This window comes from Lates calcarifer, linkage group LG8, assembly GCF_001640805.2.
Source record: "Lates calcarifer isolate ASB-BC8 linkage group LG8, TLL_Latcal_v3, whole genome shotgun sequence".
In the NCBI taxonomy this organism is placed as follows: domain Eukaryota; kingdom Metazoa; phylum Chordata; class Actinopteri; family Centropomidae; genus Lates; species Lates calcarifer.
Genome location: NC_066840.1, coordinates 4,517,458 through 4,537,884, shown reverse-complemented (window position 1 = coordinate 4,537,884; position 20,427 = coordinate 4,517,458). Strand labels below are relative to the sequence as shown.

General features: G+C 37.6%; 1 protein-coding gene across 1 annotated transcript in view; it reads right to left on the bottom strand.

The window, feature by feature from the left end:
• Positions 1 to 1,718: 1,718 nt before the first annotated feature.
• Positions 1,719 to 20,427, bottom strand: part of LOC108878814 (gamma-aminobutyric acid receptor subunit alpha-2) — a 29,277-nt gene continuing 10,568 nt past the window's right edge. The window contains exons 5-10 of the mRNA XM_018669788.2: positions 18,005 to 18,225; positions 16,793 to 16,875; positions 15,745 to 15,888; positions 7,015 to 7,167; positions 6,115 to 6,317; positions 1,719 to 4,776 (exon numbers count right to left, since the gene is read on the bottom strand). Of these exons, the coding sequence (XP_018525304.1) occupies positions 4,468 to 4,776; positions 6,115 to 6,317; positions 7,015 to 7,167; positions 15,745 to 15,888; positions 16,793 to 16,875; positions 18,005 to 18,225 (1,113 nt within the window). The 3' untranslated portion in view covers positions 1,719 to 4,467. The remainder of the gene's footprint in view (positions 4,777 to 6,114; positions 6,318 to 7,014; positions 7,168 to 15,744; positions 15,889 to 16,792; positions 16,876 to 18,004; positions 18,226 to 20,427) is intronic.

The following is a 20,427-nucleotide window of genomic DNA, read 5'->3' as shown; positions in this document are numbered from 1 at the left end:
AACTGACGGTTGTAATAAGCTGCTTGCACAAACAACCTGTGGGACCTGTGGTTGTGCTCTTCCCTGGTTGTCTCTTTCACAACATTATTATATTTCTACTTGGCATAGCAGGAAAAACATGTGCTGTTAATAACATTAGCAGGGATTGTGTTCTATTGACAGCCTCAGCTGGCTCACCTAAGTGGAATGCAGCCATCATTAGTGTTTTTGACATGTCATTAGCTAGGTAGACTTGAGAGAATGACCCTTGTTGACCTCTCTGGGCATTGAACTATCCATACAGCATTACACTCATTTGACTGGATTTTCAAATTAAAAAAAAAAAACGCCATTCACCAGTTTCCTATCTTAAATGTCTCTGAGGTTTATGTATAATTGGAAAGAGATGGATGGATCCCACATGCAGCCTTTGTGGTTCAAGATCACAGGTTAGATTTTATTAACTCCTTTCAACAGTTAAATTGAACTGTCTAGTAGCAGTCTATAGAGAAATGCAGTCTATGCCTAATGTTTGAGTGCTCCAATGTGATTGTTATCAATTAAAAATAATCTTTAATCATAAAGCTTTCTAGAGATGTATGTAAGCAGCTCTGCTACGCTGTCCTACCACTTAGATACTTCCCATCCGTCAGTATTGATTTCTGTCAAGCCACAGTCTGAGCGGATGAGCAGGGTCAGCAGTGGACTGTGGAGATACTGCTCAGAGAGGAGACCTCACACTGGGGTCTGTGCCGAGCCTGAGTGGTGGAAAGATCAGGCTGGAAAATGAAACTTCAGCGAGCTTTGCATTACGGCTCAGTGCCACTGGGCTTTTTGTGGGTTTCACCGACACACTTGCAATGATAGTCTCTGGCAGTATAGGAGCACTGGTTGACAGCATCCTCTCCTGCTGAAGGAGGGCTGAGCTGCTTCTCTCACCGTCTCATACTGGGCTGCCGTAAATTGTGAGTTTTATTTTTATAAACATCCAGGTCTTGGTTCTCAAAGCAAACATGTCACGCCAAATATAACCAGATTTAGTCCAGTTACCTTACTGTTAAAATCATAGCTACATTATGTAAGGATCTCTGTGTGAAAAATAAGCCTAAAATATTTATAAAATGCTGTTTATTTGTGTATGTTTTATTCTTTTCATGACCCTTGCATTCATGACACTGAATGGTTATTTGCCGACCTAGCTTACATCACAGCAATAGGTTTATAGGGAGACAATACTGAAAATACTGCTAGACTTCCTACATAGCCTCTCAGTGTAAGGTCAGCTGCTGTTTGTTTTTGCTACAGGCATGTAGTAACTGAATGTTTAAGTAAATTAAATTCTAGTATCAAGTATTAGCCATTTAAAAGGACACAGTGTAAAATAAACTGTTAATTTCAAATAAAACACTGTGGATTGAGATACAGTCATGTTTTCTATACTTTTCTATATCTTGCTTAAAAAGTGATAACAGCCTGACCAATATTATCAGCTGATTTTAGCCAATCACAGATACACTTATATTGACATAAATCCCACCTGATAAGCAACAAGAAACTATAGTACAGAAATGACTAAATGTCTGTCACTGCTTTTTTGTCTTCGCTTATATTTCAACTGTAGTATAACCCACTCAGTACATCCTGGTCACAATTATTTAAAAACTAACTGTAAGGGAAGCATATCAAAAGAATGTTATGTGTTTGTGTTAGACATCGAAATACATGCCAAAAACTAGATGTAAAGAATTGAAATGATATGTGTTTTATTAGAAACTGTGCACTGAATCAAGCATCCACCTCGTGAACAATCATTTTATCTGGAATGTTTAAGATTCTATCAGGATGTTGAAGAAAAACTGAATTAAAAATAAGTATATCCCACAACATAATCTGTAAAAAATAAATCTAAATCCTAGATTTCATCTTCATGCAAAATTTGTTTCAACAGTCAAATTAAGTTAAATTAAGTTGAAATACTGATGTGAAGCAAAATCATATCACTTTATGAGAAAAAGGTTACACAGTAGAGTCCCGTACATGGCTACTGATATGGGGCTGAACATGATTTGTCTTATCAATATACAGTGAACATGGCCGAGATTGTGAAAGAGCATCTTCTACAAAACAGGTTTATACAATGCTTTTTTGCTTTGTCTCATATGTTTTGGGGGATATTTAACCAACTAAATGGTATGATGATTTTTGTTCCCACTCATCCTCAAAAAGTACAATCATTGGTTGTCCCTGTTATTTTTTTGCTGATGACTGTATATGGCTTTTGAGTCAGTCCAAAGTTTTAGTGTGTACAGCATAAGAATATGAGATGAAATGACAAATCTATGATCATTTCATGATAAAAAATATTAATTTACTCCCAAATCCTGCCTGTATCCTGTCACTTCAGACCAATTACACAGAGAAACAGCAGAGAAATGTGACTATTAAAAGAACTTCCACATATGATTCACTGAGGTTCACACTGGCACAAAACAGGTTTATGTTTACAATCCTATCCCTTTCAAATCTGTAATTATTTCAAAACAGCTGGTGGGATCATGAAATGTGTTGGAAATAACCAGACACTGGCTATGAATAATGAGCAAAAAATGATAATGGCCAACATGCTGTTTAGGACTGCCACAGTGCTCTACTCAACACCAACAAATCCACACTGTCCTCCAGAGTTATTACCACTGGTGGTAAGCCAATAAAAAGCTGTGATATACACATTTGAAATAAGTTCACATGATGTTAACTTGAAACTCACTTAAATGCCTAAATAAATAAAACAAAAATGATCAAATTGTATTATAATAAAGTGTGAACAATACTTATTAGTGTGCTTGTGAAGAAACATGCTCCTCTTCTGTCATCTCATAAATTCTTTGTAGCTATAGCAACAGATTCTTTTCCCTTTACTGTTAATACTGCAATGATCATTTTTGCTCACCAATTAATGCATATGCTAAGGTGAAAGGGGTCACAGAAACTTATCCCCCAACTCTGCAGCTCTACATTGTTTTTTAGCCCCTTGTAGTTCATTGTTTAATGAATTTGCTCTGACAAACTGAGTTACAAAGTCAGCATGTAAGGTAGCTGGTGAAGAAAGTAACACTTCAGATAGATATTATTGTCAGGAGTTACTGGAGATCAACACAGAGCTAAAAGGAGAGTGACCCCTGGACTTATATTTGTGACAAAAAACACAACTTCAATGGGATGATAATGTTACTCTGTGTCTGTTAGATGTATAAATAGGCATTTTGTGCTAATGTTAGCTAAAAGTGTTGTAAGGCAATATTCAGTCAGGTTTGTGTGGTGTCCCTCTGCTCTCTTCATGGACTTTCCTCCTATCGTCTAGTCAAATGTTTCTGATCGTATTCAGTTATTAGGTTTAAATGATAAATTACAGTTAATAAGTTACAAACTAGACTACTGTGCTCCTACATACTTTTCAGTATTACAAGTTGACTTTTTCTTAAACACTGCCAGCACTAACAATACTTGACAGCATACATGTGTAAACAAAACATACAAAGTTTTGTCTTTTCCACATATCACAAATAAAAATTCATGTAAATATATCAATCATTCATTTTTGACCTTGATGGCTTGAGTTTTAGCTGTTAACACCTCAGCACACACTGTGTGCAGCTTTCTGTTGATCTGAGTCCCTCTTTTGTTTCTCTTTTCTTCTCAATATGATATTTTCCTGTGACTCCAAATGATATCACTACAAAGTGATGCTGGCAGTACGACACTGTATCACAAGCACAAGCACACTAATTCTGTAGCTTCTTCTGTTGGTTTATGTTGTTGTTGTGTTCATCTTTGTTTTGTTTTTGTTTTTGTTTTTGTTTTTGTTTTTTACAGCCTTTTGGTTTGGAGTGTTTCAGTGATTCTGGAGGTCAGAGTACGATTGCAGCCCCATAACTGTAGTCACAGATAATAAAACAACTTTTACACTGTAACAATATTATACAAGTGTGTTTTTGCATTGGCTTGGACAGAAAAAAGCCACTCTTAGATGGCAAGGACAGAAATAATTATGATATAAGCAGTCCCTTTCACTCAAAAGAAAAATATATACTGTAATATCAAGATAGTGGGCATTACCAGCAAAACTCAACACATTTAGAAGTAATCTTAAATAAAAATGTATGTGTTAATGTTAATGTGTTTACTCTTCATTTGATTTGTATGTACAATGGCCACATACTGTAACTGGAAAACATACTTTCAAGGAAATATGCACTCTAATCGAAGTAATCACACAATATGTCACCATGGAACCATGAATATAAATATACATACACATTTACAAAAGCCAGGCTTCTCAAAAGTGCTGCAGACGGTGTAGAAAACAGGCCGAGATAGAGGATCACACTGCAATCCAGGACTTCACTCTGCAAAGGTATGTATACACAGTTGCTGGAGGTATTTGGTTCGTCTCTTAGTCCCCAGACAAGAACCCATTAAAAGTGGTCTCTAATTAGATGGGACCATATCCTTTATAACGGGTTCTCTGTTTAAGTAGGTGGCCCAGTAGACAAGGTTGAAGGTGCCAAAGAGAACTGGAAACAAAATCCTTGACATCCTGTCAATTTTGCTAACGCTGTTGAATGTCTTCTTGCTGTCTTGCACTTTGCCATCTGCTTTGGGCTTGTTGGGATCTGCAGCACCACCTTTGGCGATGGTTGGAAGTGTGCTGGAGTCCTTGGTAATGTTAGGCGCATAGTTAGCCACTGCTACAGCGTAGGCATTATTCTTCTTGACAACAGATGCCCTCTCTTTTTTCTGTTGAAAGACAACCAAGATTAGGCGTAATGTAAAAGGAACCTCATTTGTCATCCCATGAATTTGAAGTACATGTAAATGGAGGGCTGCTGTGGCAATGGGAAAGTCCTGGTAATGGATGAAGCACATTTTGTAGGGTCAGGACAAAAGACAAGACAGCAAAGGCCAAATATGGCATATACAGTTATATATATATATGTATATATATATATATATATATATATATATATATATATATATATATATATATATATATATATATATATATATATATATATGGCATAATACAGTTTGCTGTTAAGAATGCTCTGTAACTTTCCAACAGGTCTATGGTTGTCATGGACTTATAATGTACATTAGATGGACTGATACACTTACAGTAAGCAGGAGGTGGAAACACAATTGGGCACATAGGGTGTTGTATTTGTAAGAACATTTCATAATACTCCATACTGATGTGTCTGGGTTAAACGTAAAATTATCCTTGAAATGGAGACACACTGTAAGATTAGAGTTTACAAAACGTTTATTTTTTTCCTGCTTTTTTTCTGCTGACCCATCAACACCACAAATGACAGGATGAACAATGTATTTACTGCATCTATTTTTCAACCAGTTTGTCATTTATCATAATTTTTTATCAGTTTTTCTAGCTAGCTAACTTCCAGCTAAACCTTCAGATAACTTACTGCAAACGTCTTTTATATTCTTACAATCTTCATACATGTGCATGGAAATTATTGATATTATTAACATCTTCTGTTGGTGCTGATATTAGTCTGCATCATATATTGCAAACCTTTGTCAAACTTTTACATAAAATCAAGTTTGCAGTGCATCATAACACCTGAAGAAGAGTTTATTCAACAAACATATAAAAGCGCTTCTTTCTTAAACTCTTTAACTTTAAATCTGTTTTTAAAATCAAAGGTCATTACTGGGGTACATTATAAACTCTCTAAACTCTTTAAGCTTTGGGCTGACAGATACATAATCACAGTTGTACACACTCAGAGTCTGAGTCACTCCCCTGCAGCAGTTTGAGTGTTAAGTGCTTGCCGTAGGGCACATCATACTTAAATCAGAAGTGTGCATTTACAGCACTTTAAGGTTTAGATCAAGACTACAGAAGCAACGTTGCACAGACTGGAGTTTGTGTTTTAGCGCCATTTGGGGTGAAGAGTAACAGCAGCTATTATCACTGCTGCCCTCTGCATCCAACAAATGTTTTTAAACCTCCAATATCCAATCTGCAAGTATTGCTTTCTTCAGTACAATGCTAATGAATTCCTTTTGAAAACGGGGCCTGTCAAAAAGACATGTTTTTCTCCTCATTACCTTGTCATTCACAACACTCTTTCCATCCCAAGCCCAGCCGCGCTTTGTGAAGTAATTGACAGTGGCAAACTCAATCAAAGCAGAGAAGACGAAGGCATAGCAGACAGCGATGAACCAGTCCATGGCAGTGGCATAAGCAACCTTGGGAAGGGAGTTCCTTGCACTTATACTCAGTGTTGTCATCGTGAGAACAGTGGTGACACCTGGAAATACAAAAAGAAAACAGCATTTCATTTGATTGATTTCAAATGAAATCAAATCAAATCGATGAATAATTTTCACTCATTTTACTGACTGTCTCACTCTTTCCTTCTCAAAGAATGGACTCTACTCCTTTACCCTTTTCAGAGTAAGTGTTAGTCCTTTGTGTCTGTCTTTACAGTGTAAGCTTGCTATTAGCCTTCTCTACACTAATGACCACTGACCTTCAGTAATGCTTTAACTGTTTGGTAGGTTTGAGTGTTTTTGCCCAGTTTATTCTTGACTCCTGTACCTGTTTCTTTTTTTTTTTTTTTTTTCTCTGCGCTAACCATTCTTAGGTCATTGTTATTAGTTCCACTTGGCTCACAAACAAGTCCAACAGTAGCTTGTCCAACTGGATTTTAAAAAAGCACTGAAGCCTCTAGAAATGTATTTCTTCTTTATCCTGTTTTCTCCTGCACCCACCATTTGTCATCAAATTTCAACCACTGGTTGTTTTCACTCCCTGATGCTGACAACACTGGGATGAATTCCAAGAGTTCCACATGCATAACACTGGGCCTATATGACAATAGTGCCACTGGGAATTGGGCTGTTTCAATAAGATCTGGTTTATTGCCTAAGAATGAATAAATAAACAAACAAATACATAAATAAAAGAGAAGAGGAATGTGGTCAGTGATAAAGTTATATACTTACCAAACACAGTCCTAGCTGGCACTGATTCTCTGTTCAACCAGAAAGACACTTGGGAAAGAATGACAGTCATGATGCATGGGAGGTACGTCTGGATGACAAAGTAGCCAATCTTCCTCTTCAGATGGAAATGAGCTGTCATCACTGTGTATTCACCTGTGGACACAAGAATCAGGGTCAGTTTAAAGCACAATCACAACAGCTGCTTCTACCACCAGTTATTCTGTGGTATTTTAAAAAGTTTCATTAACTGATGCATTTAATGACTGACATCTCGCTCTGATAATTCATGGGGTATGACTCCACAGATTTAGTGGTGCACTCATATTTTATAAGATTAGCACGTTTTGTACTATAAATAAAATCTTGAAATATAGAGTAAGAAGTGCAGCATTTCCTGCTGAACTGCAGTGAAGCAGAAGTATAAAGTAGCATGAGATGAAGATACTTACAAAATAAAAGTTCATCAAATGTGTGCTACAGGCTACAGCCTGTAAACAGACTTTGATGTGTAAAATCAGTGGAGCTCTGCTTTAAGATTTTTTTAAATAAACAGTCCATCTTTTACATTAAATCTGGTTTCCTTTTATTTTCCCCTAGTTTTGTGCCGCCAGTTTCCTTATATTATGTACAGATATACTGTATATAACAATTTTCCAAGCTCTACAACTCGAACACATATTTACTGCTCCATCTCTCCATCGATAATATTTTAGAACCACAGCAGTAAAACTGGCATCCTTGCTCAGGTTTTCATAAAACCATTATCATCCTTTTTGTTATGAATTTAGCCTAAACTACACTGATTTGTTAGAATTAAAGGCAAAATTATCGTCATTACAGTAAAGGAGACTCCACTCAGACTTTTCCATACTAAAACATGGTGACCTAATGGCTAAATATAAAAACTTGCTTTCCTGTGGATTTCTTGTTTTGTCGTGTATATGTGATTCATGATTCAAATTATTAAAAAAAAATACTGACTACAAACCATTAACAAATAGGTAGAAGTAAAATGAAGAACATGATCACTATGTGAGTAAGTGAAGTGTTTGAACACTGCTGCATCCATCTGTTCTGCTCCTGCTGCACAGGAAGGTGTTTTATCCATCAAAACTATCAGATTGCTCTCTAATAGTCAGATAAATATGAAAGCGCAACCCCACATGTCCCTTTGTGCCCATGTTATTTACATCAGTAGAAATTTGTATTTTTATATGACGATCTTAAACAATGCAGAGCAGTCTGTCGATTAGACAGTTTACTTGTTAATAGTGCATATTTGATATGATAGTCCATTCGTACATGGAAAAATAAGCAGTATGATTTCCTATTCACCGACCAAAGCCTAATAGCTGACAAGGCCATGAAACAGTGCCAATGCTGCAGTAGCAGGCAGGCCAAATGGAAGATATCTCAAAGAGAAGCCAAGATTAGACATGAGAAGAAAAAGATGTGTTACCCATGGCAACAGAACAGAGAAACATAGCTCATTTGCTGCGATTCTGAAATGAAGGCCTTGATACACACTGCCACTTGGCAAGAGGAAAGTCCTTTTCAGCAGTGGGAAGGGGGAAGGGGGTGTCAATTCCAAGGACTAATCCCAAAAGATTTTTTATTCCCTTTTTTTTATAGCAGTGTAGTTGTATTGCCCGCGTTTCTAGCAGTTAAGTGACGACCAGTTTCTCTCTCTGTCACCATACACACAAACACACACACACTAATTCAGGCACTGGAATATAGAGATTGAGTGCACTCTCAGCACCCTATGGAGCTCTATATCTTCTGTAATTTAATTTGCATGCCAGCCCTGTTGCCTGTGTTGTGGATGGGGGAGGAGGATGCACAAGCAAGGAATCTACTGCATGTAGCTGAATTTTCTCTTGAGAAACCTGTGATCGCTTCACTAGAGAGGGGAGACACTAATTATAGCATGAAGATGGTAATCGCATCATGTTTCCTACAGATGTAGGAAACAAGGTTCCCTGCTAACACCACAGGAATACCTCACTCAATCTGGTGTATGGCGTCAACTGTCCAATAGAGGGCACAGACTCACACCAGACAACACGCTTTCCAAATCAAGATTTCATGGGAATAGTACAGAGATACCTGTATTAACTGTGGCTACATTTAGTCCTCTCTCTCTCTCTCTCTCTCTCTCTCTCTCTCTCTCCATATATATATATATATATATATATATATATACACACACACACACACACACACACACACACACACACATATATACTCAACAGAGTTTTCATTGGACTGTCCCTTTCTTTGTCCACAATCCCAGCTTGTAACACTGTCTGTCATCTCCAAAGCCATGCCAAGTTACCTTGATGTCATCATCAGGGTTATTTTTTCAGATTTAGAGGGCTCCATCCAGAGACGGAGAAGACATTATACAACTGTTTTTACAGGCTGTAGAGTACTCCTCATGACAAGTGACTGATCTGCAGAATCTGTAGAGTTCCCCACTAAAAGATCATTATGTAAAGCTTAACAGCTCAATTTGTGGCCTCTAAAGGGCAGACTGCCGACCCCCACCAACAACTGCCTACTTACACATTTAGCACAGAGCATGATCAATTCAAAGATCAGTAGATGAGTGATTTCAGCAGTATGAGTGCACTTAAACATATGATTCAGTGTCAATTTAGGCTTAAGGGAGAACTTAATGGGACATTCCTACCCCCTTAAAAAACTATTTCTTTAAAGCAACTATAATCAATCCATATAAGCATCCATCTGTCACTCTTACTAACCACTTTGGTGGGTGGCATATTCTGTATAGGCCTATAGGTCTATTTTACATACACACACACACACACACACACACACACACACACACACCAGCCACAACATTACAAACCACTGACAGATGAACTGAATAACATTGATCATCTCGTTACAATACCATGTTCACCCAGCAGGACAATGTTCCTGCCACATCACAAAACCCGCTCAGAAATGTAGAAAACATACACTCAGAATATATATGCCTCTGTTAGTGTTATAAAATAATACAACAATGACACTGTTAAGTAAAACATCACTGTATTCAGTTTTTATGTGTGATGTATTCAGTTACACAAAAATAAATGTTTTTAACAGAAACAAGTGGGATTCACAGGAACTGCTCTTTGTAAGTGCTGTAAAGTAACACATCGAACATGACTGCGTGACAAATAAATGTATGGCTGAATAGTGGGATTTTATGTAACAGGGTGTTGATATGTTCACAGGCTCATGCAAGATGTCCGTCCCTGTGAAGCCTCAGAGCACATTCATTTGTGCCAAATGACCTAGTTTGCAAGTACGCTACACCAAACACTGACACACTAGTAATGAATGATTAATTTAAAGTCAGCCAATCAGATAACGTGGAGTGACTAGTTAAACAAGAGAAGCAGTCACTGGCAGGCATGCTGCCTTCTACCAAAGCATCATACAGCACTTAACCTAGATAGGAGCATTTAGTGCATGAAAGCATATTCTTACTCAATGAAATTGAAGCAGGGATTCCCTTGATAGTGGAATGCAGTCACTGGGGAAATACTGTATACTGGTAATTGATACCTAAAGGGAGTAGTGGTGGAGCACTTGGTTCAGGGATGCAGTTATGAAGCCTGCTTTTCTGTGGGAGATACATTTTTTTCTGGATGCAATTTAAAACTGTAACAAACTTTACAGTACCTGCATTTGAATTCTCAGATGATTTTAGATTTTGGAAGATTCTGGTAAACTTCTTTTAATTACTCTATTATAGGATTATAGGATATATTATGGGATAAAGATCCTGTTAATGCTACAGGGATGTCATGGTCTTTGATTGTGCTATAAGAAAACATTTGACACTTTTTCGATGCTTTCACCCGCACTTTCCTGAACTTTAGTATAAAAAAGTTCCAGGAATGAAAACTGGAGCAGCTTGTGAGAAAAGAAGGACTGACTGTGCATGCTGGAGCACACAGGGAAGACATCTAACTCCACTGTGATGCTTCGCAAACCACCCACACCTCCCTTGACTTTATAGTTAAAGTCTGAGGTCAGAATCCTCCACCAGGAACAAATTTAAACAAATTCCTTCCCCGTCATCACATGTAACTCATTCTTTACATTTTTGTCAGCCATCATACTTAACATACTTAATTCACATTTCCACCCTCAAGGTCTTAAAGGTCCATACCAGTGGTTTTACAATTTTTAGCCAATATTTTGAAGCAAGTTCCATGTTTCTGCAAAGCTGATTTTCATACCACACTGAAACAAAATGACAAAATTGACTGCCTGGAAGAAATAAGAACTCATCCATCAAACTTGAAATATTGAATAGGGTTTTAGTAATGTTATGCATTCAAATTTGGCCAAAATTGAAAAAAAAACAAAAACAAAACAAAAAGCACTGGTCTCCCTGTAATTATAGCACGCCTACACATTCCTCACCATTACTGTGATCACTGCTATCATCGTCCTGCAAGAACTGTGTTTCAGAAAGCTTCCTCCATCACATTATCCTCAACTAAGTATTATTACTAAAATTAGATCAGTGCTGTCGCTCGGTGACACAGAGAATTGTACGTGCTTTCAGATTTCTGATCTACCTCAACACCTCAACTACAACAAACGATGGCGTTGTGCCAGGCTGTGTGAAGTGCTGCAGCAACTGTTTTTACCAACTGTGTTGTGGTTTTTTTTTTTTTTGTTTGTTTTGTTTTGTTTTGTTTTGTTTTGTTTTGGTTTTTGTTTCTTTTTTGTTGTTTTTTGTTTTTTTTTTTTTTTGTTTGTTTTTTTTGGGTGGGGTGGGGTGGTATGGTTAACAAGAAAATGCACCCTGAAAATGATAGTGTCTACCTGCAACCCTTCCTCATAGCACTGCTGGGACTTTCTCCACCAAATTTCTTAGACCATTTCATCTGAATAACTGTTGGAGGTCTGAAGAGTTTCACAAGAAAAAGGCAAAGATTAAAGAAAGAAAAAAAGGTAGAAGAAGATAGAAACCAATTTGAGCAGCAGAGAAGTTTCTCTCTTTGCTATATATTTACTCATTGCATGACCCCTTTATCTTGCAACCTTCTGAAGGGTCCCAATCCTCAAGTTGGGAACCGATCCACTGAATCACTTCTGAATTCCCTGTATCTCTCATGTTTCTTCTTAAAGCTTGCTTGTTAAAGCCCTTTGTGACTTCTGTTTTGAAAAGTGCTATATAAGTACTTTAAGATTAGTTTATGCTTACACTACCATGGCAACATGCATTGTTACCATGGCAACACACGCTCTAATAAAACTGTGTGTCTGTTGAAATATGCCTCATCTATATTTTGAGGTTCTTTGTAGTCACAGGCCCTAACTTATTTTTTCTCCTTATACTCATGTTATTTTTATCATAATGACACAATATCTCTTTTTAATGTTATATTAACCACTTACAGCACAACACAACCACAACCACAGCCATCACGTCTCGCTGCACTGATCTGGCGGCCTATTTAAAGACCATCTTGTTGGTTCACATTCACTCCACGCTGACGTGTGCTTGCTGCGGTTACTGCTGCTCCACTCCACCCAGCCTCCACCTGCTTCAGTTCTGCTCTGTTTGTACCCACCCTGGAGGGCATTTATTTCTAAGTTAATAACCACTGGGGGATTATTTGCAATGGTCCCTGCATGTTATTTATCACTGTGCTACCTATTTCATTCTGTTACACTGTGTTGCCACAGCAGGGAGCCTTTCTGAGAGGAGAACCATATTGCAGAGACAATCTGTATTTCCATTTTAATTTGCTATGTGATGTCGTAGTTACCGACAGAATTAATACTAAAAATGAACGGCAAACAACACAATATAAGATGACAAATTCCTTCTTCTGAGCATTAAAGATCTCACATATAAGACATGTGTCTTATTTCAAGTAGAGTCACCTGAAAGGGTCCCTTCAAACATTAAAACATCTTTGATCCAGACTTATCACTTCAATGATCGTCCTCAGGTTTAAACATTTCCTCCTCTACATTTAAACAATGCTCAGAAAACCAGTAGACAAGAACACATCACTTTGTAGTCTGGTCTTATTCTCTCTCCAGTTTCTCCCTGTACATTTATGCACTAATTACAAAGTCTTATTTCTGACTTAGAACATATTACATGGCCTTCATCATTGATTTGATTACTGCCATCATATAATCTCCCGTCAGTGTGTGTCAGATTCCTTGTCACTCCCAGCATGTGGAGGAGACAGCTGCCAACCTTCTCTCATCTCTCCAGAAGAAGGCTGCTGGCCTCACAGTGTCTCAGTATTTAAATCCAGACTCAAGGCCACTTATATTTTCCACAACTAACGACCAGTTTCTGATCTCATCTCTCAAGCTCTTCTCTGTACTGTCTACTTTCTGGACTGTAATGGTTTTGCTCTCATCTTCACACAAACAGAAAGACATATAGCTTCATGTATGCACACTCAAAATCTGGCCCCGTTTCTTGGCATCTGTGATGGTGTGTTTGCATGAAATGTGTTGCTTCTATTTTTAGATCTCATTATCTCTTTTCTCTTTCTTTCTTATCTCTAGCCTATTTTTGTATGTATTTGTGTTCTTTGTTTTCTGTATTCATTTTGTGAAGAATCCGCTTGTTAAAAGTGATTTATAGATAAATATAGCTTGACAACTGATAGTCTTCTAAAGATAAAGTACATTTCTACTTTCAAAGAGGAGTAACGGACAGTTTACTAAGCCACATTCCCCTTAGTTGTTGCTACATCTGTCAAGCTCTCTGTTATGGCACATGTAAAATTCTTAGTAATTTTCAAACAATGGCCATAACAAAAACAGGCTTCTCATTTCTAGCTGCTGACCGTGATTCTGACAGCTGTTGCTAGCATATTGTAGCTAGTGACCTAATTAAGCTAACATTAGCATCACATTAACATTAGAGTTGCCTGAACACAAGCTCAGTTGGGGTAATTTTAAAGGTAGAACCCTGATAAAAGGTCTACAGTGTGCCCTTAATGGCTACGTTGATGGTAGGGTGCTAAAGCTGCACATCCAGGGAAACAGCTAGCATCCTCACCATTTGATGATACATGAAGAAGATGTTGAAATTAAGAAACACAACTGTTCTTGTATTGCAGAGTAGAGTTAGTTAATTCTAGTACAATAAGAAAATATATAAGATCAAATTATCAATTTGTTCAAACGATAAACCTGTTCAACTGCTCAGCTTACACACAAACTAGGACAAGCAAATCAGAGGTTACAGTTATTATTTATTATTCATATTTTTGAGGACTAACCATTTTGTGTTAGTGAGCATACTGTAATTCTATATCAGATCAGTTTATCTAGGTTTGCTGGAGTGTAAACTTCCCAATATCCAACAGAGATGGATAGAGCCACTGATGTTAGCTGCAGCTCTAACACATTCTTTACATCTTTTCTTTACATACATTGGGCTTAGCTGAAACACCAGGTATATCTAGTTACCATTGCCAGTCTATGACTGGACAATAGCTGTTTGATTTAGCAAACAGTTAAAATAGCATTTTAAAAAAAAGTTATATTCCATATATATTTTATAACTTTTAATCTCCTGCTTTTTGCTTTAAGTGCATTTTTTAAAACACTAGATGTAATGAAAGTTAATTACCCTGTCCACTAATGAGCTTGTCACTGTTGGATTCACTTGCTAATGTCTCCTGCAGGTCCATTTGAGTGAAATGCCCCATTTTCAATGCACACACTGACTCATTCACTTTCTGGACTGAGAACATAGATTTTCTTTGTCATTTCATGCATCACTGCACTTTTGTGAGACATTCCTGTGTCTTTGCGCACCAACAGAAGACACTTAAATCACTGAAGAACACAGCAGTCCGTTCTTTTCTCCTGTAGCTCCTATGTTAGTGTCTCAGCTACAACAGACAGATGTGCTCCCTTATGTTTAGTCCTACATCAGCATCTCATGTCTGGTTTTACTGACATCCATTTAAAATCCATCCAAAGAAACTGCGCTGCATTGGAATGCAGCAGCAGCAGTTCACCTGTCATGCTGCTTTTGGGTCTCCGGGCCATGCTAAATGCAGATTAACAAAATACCGAACAAAGTAGGGAATTCAAGATGCATGAATGCCAAATCCCTGTTTTGTTGAATCTTTGTCACGCAGAGGAAGCCAGAACAAACATTTCTCTGTATTTTTCAAGCCAAAAAAAGTGAGTAACAAAAAGACAAAACTTAGCAAGCATTTCACAGAAAACCACAGCCGCCTCCTGTAACATGTAGGAGGTGGACGAGTTCAACATCCACCCAAACAAGCACAAAATCTTCACAGTTTTCACACTCAAACTGTTCACAGATAATGGAGATATTTCTGATCCTGATTCCACAAAATGAACCGAGCAGAACAGAGTTTTCAGATTAATGGTGTGTTTGCACAGATTATGTCATTAACAGGTGTATGAGAAACCACTGTTAAATAATCACTTTTTGCTGTGTGCCAGCCCTAGACTGTGTATAAAACATTAAAAATAATAAAACATTTTTATATACAGTCTATGGTGCCAGCTGGAAACTATCTAACAAAGCCCAGACTATTTCAGTGATAGCTTCGTAATTTCTAGGATTTGAAAAAATTTTAAGATGGAGGATAATTTACTTGAGAGGACAGAGGTGGAGAAGTCATGAGGTGGATGCATTTCCCCCTAGACTTCTACTAGATCACAACAAAAGCTTACCGGTGCTCGACTTGATAGTTTCTTGTCCGACCGTTTGTCCGAGCAGATCGTACTGGTTCAGACGGGAGCTTTCTCCTTCCACCACCACAGAATCAGAGGCATTTAGAGTCCAAGCATAAGTCACTTCTGAGATTGTGTAGGCATCTAAAAAAGAAGAGAAGAGGATAAACCCATAGGGGATAAATCTGGGGCAGCCACAGCTATTGATGACTTTTCGAGAAATTATTTCAGTGACCCAAATGAAAAGCCCCCACTACATTGTGTTTGATACTGGGTTTCTAGAGAAAAGGGATACTGCAGAAAGAAAAAAATCTCTCAGTGGTTGAAGATGTAAAACGCCAACAAGCAATCGATGCATGGTGACATTTGCCCTTTTCAATCAGTCACAGCATTCACTGAATATGAGATTTGAAAGCTTGTCTGCTAACCTAAGAATGTCTGATGACACAGAAAAACAGATTGTTTCCCTCAATACATTCAGTTATTGAAATATGCTGCCAATCATGTCACGCCACAGATTGTTGTACTGTTGTAACAAGGAGATTAAAGTAAAATACTGTAAATATGTCACCACATAAATGCATTAAAGGTGCATGGGACATTTAATGAATGTGAGAAGTCAAGGCATTTCAGACATGACCCAATTTATACTGCTATGATATTTAATAATACCTTGTTTTTAAACAATATCTTAAAAGCAGCTTAAAACAAAAATTCATCATCCAAATGTAAAGAAGCCATGGCAATAAAATTGTGATTAAAACTGATTTAAATTCACAAAATGAAAAATATTTGGATGAGTTTAGAGTCCTTTTCCCATACTTCCCAGTTACACTGACATTCTGTATCTGTTTAATTGCTGATGCATATTTCCTTAAAACTTGAAGGGCTACTGCCAGAAAACTGAGCCATGCATTCCAGCTTCACTCGGTTCTTAGGCTGCTCTCTTGCCAAAGAACCAGTGAGGAGAAGGAAAAAAAAAAAGAAAAAGAAAATAGCATTTTTACTTAAAGTTCCCTCAGGCGCTATCATCATCAGAGTTACTCACAGCTGCCAAATTTTAGTGGACAGGAATGAAAGTCCATGGGGAAATCCTCCAGATGCATTGGGCACTCTGCATGCACAGTTAACCTGCATCCAATTCACAGAAAATTAAGGAGACTTTGCAAATGCATGAAAAGTAAACAGCACAGATTAGGCACGGTCTCAAAAAAAAAAAAAAAAAAAAAAAAAAAAAAAGCCTCATGCACTATTCAAGATGCTTCCCATCTGTAATGCCTTGAGACAAAAATAATTCATCTTAACTGTAATCAGCAGAGCAAAGTAAACAAGGTACTGCAGAGACCAGCACAAATCAAGACTAGTGTGTGGCTGTGGTGAGATTGCAGGTTAGCTATGAGATAAGAAACTGCACAGTATGTACTATTTAAAGCATTTTTCAACCACTGCAAAAATATCTTTCTATATTTTATCTTTCAAATTGATCTTATTGAAAAGAACATTGACAAAAAGATGCTTGGTTGTAAAAAAAAACAGACGAATACATTTGAACAAACAGGATTCTCTGTCACTACTGGATGTGTTTCTGTAAGGCTGTCATACACTTTAGTAGGTTAAGTCCTCTATCCAAGTCAGTTTGGGACAGTTTGACTTTTGGGAAACATTATGCATATTTCATTTAATGTTAGCTGACAAGATTGATACCACCCTCGTGTCTGTACACAAATGTTGCATTCATGTGCTCCTCCTGGTCCCATTTCTCAAGATGGGAAGTCATTGCTTTGACTTTGGTGTGTTCATGTGCTTTTATGTCAGAATATGTAAACAACATGAACGCTACAAAGAAGATGTGTTGTATTTTATTGCCCAGAGCATTTAAACAGCAACATTGCATCATAAATATACGGCTACAGCCAGGAGTTAGTTAGCTTAGCTTAGCACAAAGTCAGGAAACAAGGGAAAACAGCTAGTCTGGTTCTGTCCAGAGGTGATGAACTAACTGCCAGCTCCTCTAAAGCTAAGCTAGTTAACACATTGTATCGCATTTGTTTAATTCATACAAAACCTTAAGTGTGAAAACAAAATGTTTATGTTTATGTATCGGACAACTATTTAAGGTCTGTTGGCTGTAGCTTCATATTTAGCATAGAGACATGAAGGTGGTGCCAATCAATCAAAGTGAATAAGTGTATTTGCCAAAATGTTTCAAACACAACTTTTACTACAACTTTTTCTTGGGGCACGCTTCTGCTTTAATTACCTCATGGTGTACAGCAGCGTCCCATCATCTTTGATCCTCAACAGTTTATTAGGCATGGTCATGTTATGGGCCACAGACTTTTTCCCATTGTGGAAGAAGGTGTCTGGAGTCCAGATCTTACTCGCCATCAGGTTGTTGAGAGGCAAAATATTCATTGGTCCATGAAATTTCAACCTCTCATCCTTCCAGCTTTGCCGGAAAAAAACATCTATGGTATACTCCTGTGGGCAGAGGAGATAAATGTATTAACCTCACCAGCTTAACAGTTTTTGTTTCTACTATTTATAAATCTATTTTCAGGTCTCAGCTTTCCCATGTATGGAGATGAATCAAATTCCTTCTCAAAGATGGAAAATAAAACACACTGCACTCTCCACCACCGTGTTTTATGGGAGCCTACAAGCACCAGTTCTTCACGACTGACTTCACCTGCCACTTTAAAACCTGGGCACTGTATGGCTTTCTCTATTTGTCAAAGCTCCATCAAGGTGAGGCCTGTGCTTTCCATGTTCCTCGCAGCTCTGTGACCTGGTGTTTTCCTAAGATGGCTCTGAGGCCAAGACAATCCCTTGACCTACAATCCTCTGTTGTCAAAAGAAACCACACCAGAAAGGATTTAGGGCAGAAAGCACTGCACTGTGAAATGTATGTGTATGTGAGAGAGTGTGTGTTTGTGTGATTCACACACAGCAAGTGAGAATGAGCAGGAGAGATAAATTTCTCCAGAGTTTGTTTTTTTCTTGACACAGTTGAAAAGCCTTTGACATTTAGATCTTGAGACACCGAAACAGTCCACTGAAACCAAGACTAATGAAATTCTTTAAGGGTATAGCAGCTCCTACAGTAACAGAATAATTCCAGTTTATTACAATTTAGGTCTTGTTTTCATAGTTTTCTCTGTCTTTACTCTTGGTTTTGATAATATCTAACCCACTAAAGTAATCTCTGAGATCTGCGAGCATGACAACATTGCTGCAACAAATGTGACAAAACAAAATATGAGCAGTCAGATGATCATACAAATTGTAAACAAGCCAACTATATAGATAATACATCTAAACTACCTTATTTTGAAGTGAAAATGAATGCACCTGAAATGTTCAGTCAAACCTGATGTGCTTCTGATTTTTACCCCATCTCTTTACTGCTGGTGAGTACAATGTTACCAGTAGGACGGATGACTGTACATGCTTATTTACAAAACTGCAGCCAAAGAGTATAAAGCTTTTTGGCTTGTGAGTTTAAAATAACCTATAGCCTGTGTGGCTAATGCTTGTGAAGCTAAATCCAGTATGTTTCCTTTTTTTCCTTCCTCTTTTCTAATTATTTTTCTTTCATTTTCCAGCTTTGACTGTCAGTGGACCTACTATAAATCCTATAATGCAGCCACCTTAGCAATCAGTTGAATTGCTCTACAGTATCTGAATAAATCAATCAGGTCAGAGGAGAATATTTCATGCTGTTGCACATTTTTATGAGACATCTGTCTGTGCAAGAGTAGACCCTGAAATAAATCATATTTTTCAGGATTGTGCCCTATTTTACTACATGATATGTCAGTTTTACTGATAAATAAATAACGATATTAGAATTTTTCAAATCTGAGCATTCGCCGAGATGATTATACCCCACTGATTTCACAGTTTAAACATATTTCTGGGCTACAGTCTCCAGTGGCCAGTAGCTAGCTCAGTAATGACCTCTGCCAGTGGAATTGAAGGAGAAGATGTTTTCCTGTCAGCTGTTTGTCTGTCTGTCCATCTGTTTGTTTGTAAGATATTCTGAAAGAGAGACATCAGGAATGATTTGGCTGAAATTTAGATCAGATCACCCTTGGGAAAATCTGTCGATCAGATGTAGGTGGATCTGAGATCATTTTTATTTTTTGGTCTTAACTAGTCTGTCTCTGAGACCAACTCTGCATACATTGTGGTTTATGTTCAACTGAGAGCCTTCTAGTTTACATATCTTTCAGAGACTACTGCATTGAACTCCAACATCATAACTGTTAAATCAATAGATCAATCACTTGGAAAATGGGTCCTCAACAATAGAAGGGAGGTTGATGATATGATGTGAAGGTGGGTGCATGTTTCAGAATGATAAACAGGAAAGCCCAGGATAAACAAAGGAGTGACTTGAATAACAAGAGGACTTTCAATAATTTATAAGATGAAAATTGTCAGATGAATAGACATCACGCTGTAATGAGGAATACTGGTCCCACTTCAGCATCTCAGTGTGTGTGTGTGTGTGTGTGGAGAGAGAAAGGAAGAAAGACAGATGATGAAATTATGAAAGGAGGGGAAGCCATAATGGAACTAAAAATAAATCAAAACAAGTGTCTTCTGTTCCTTTAAGTATGAACAGGGAGTACAAGGCCATCCCCTGGAATGGTGTTGTTGTCTAAATGTTTATACAAC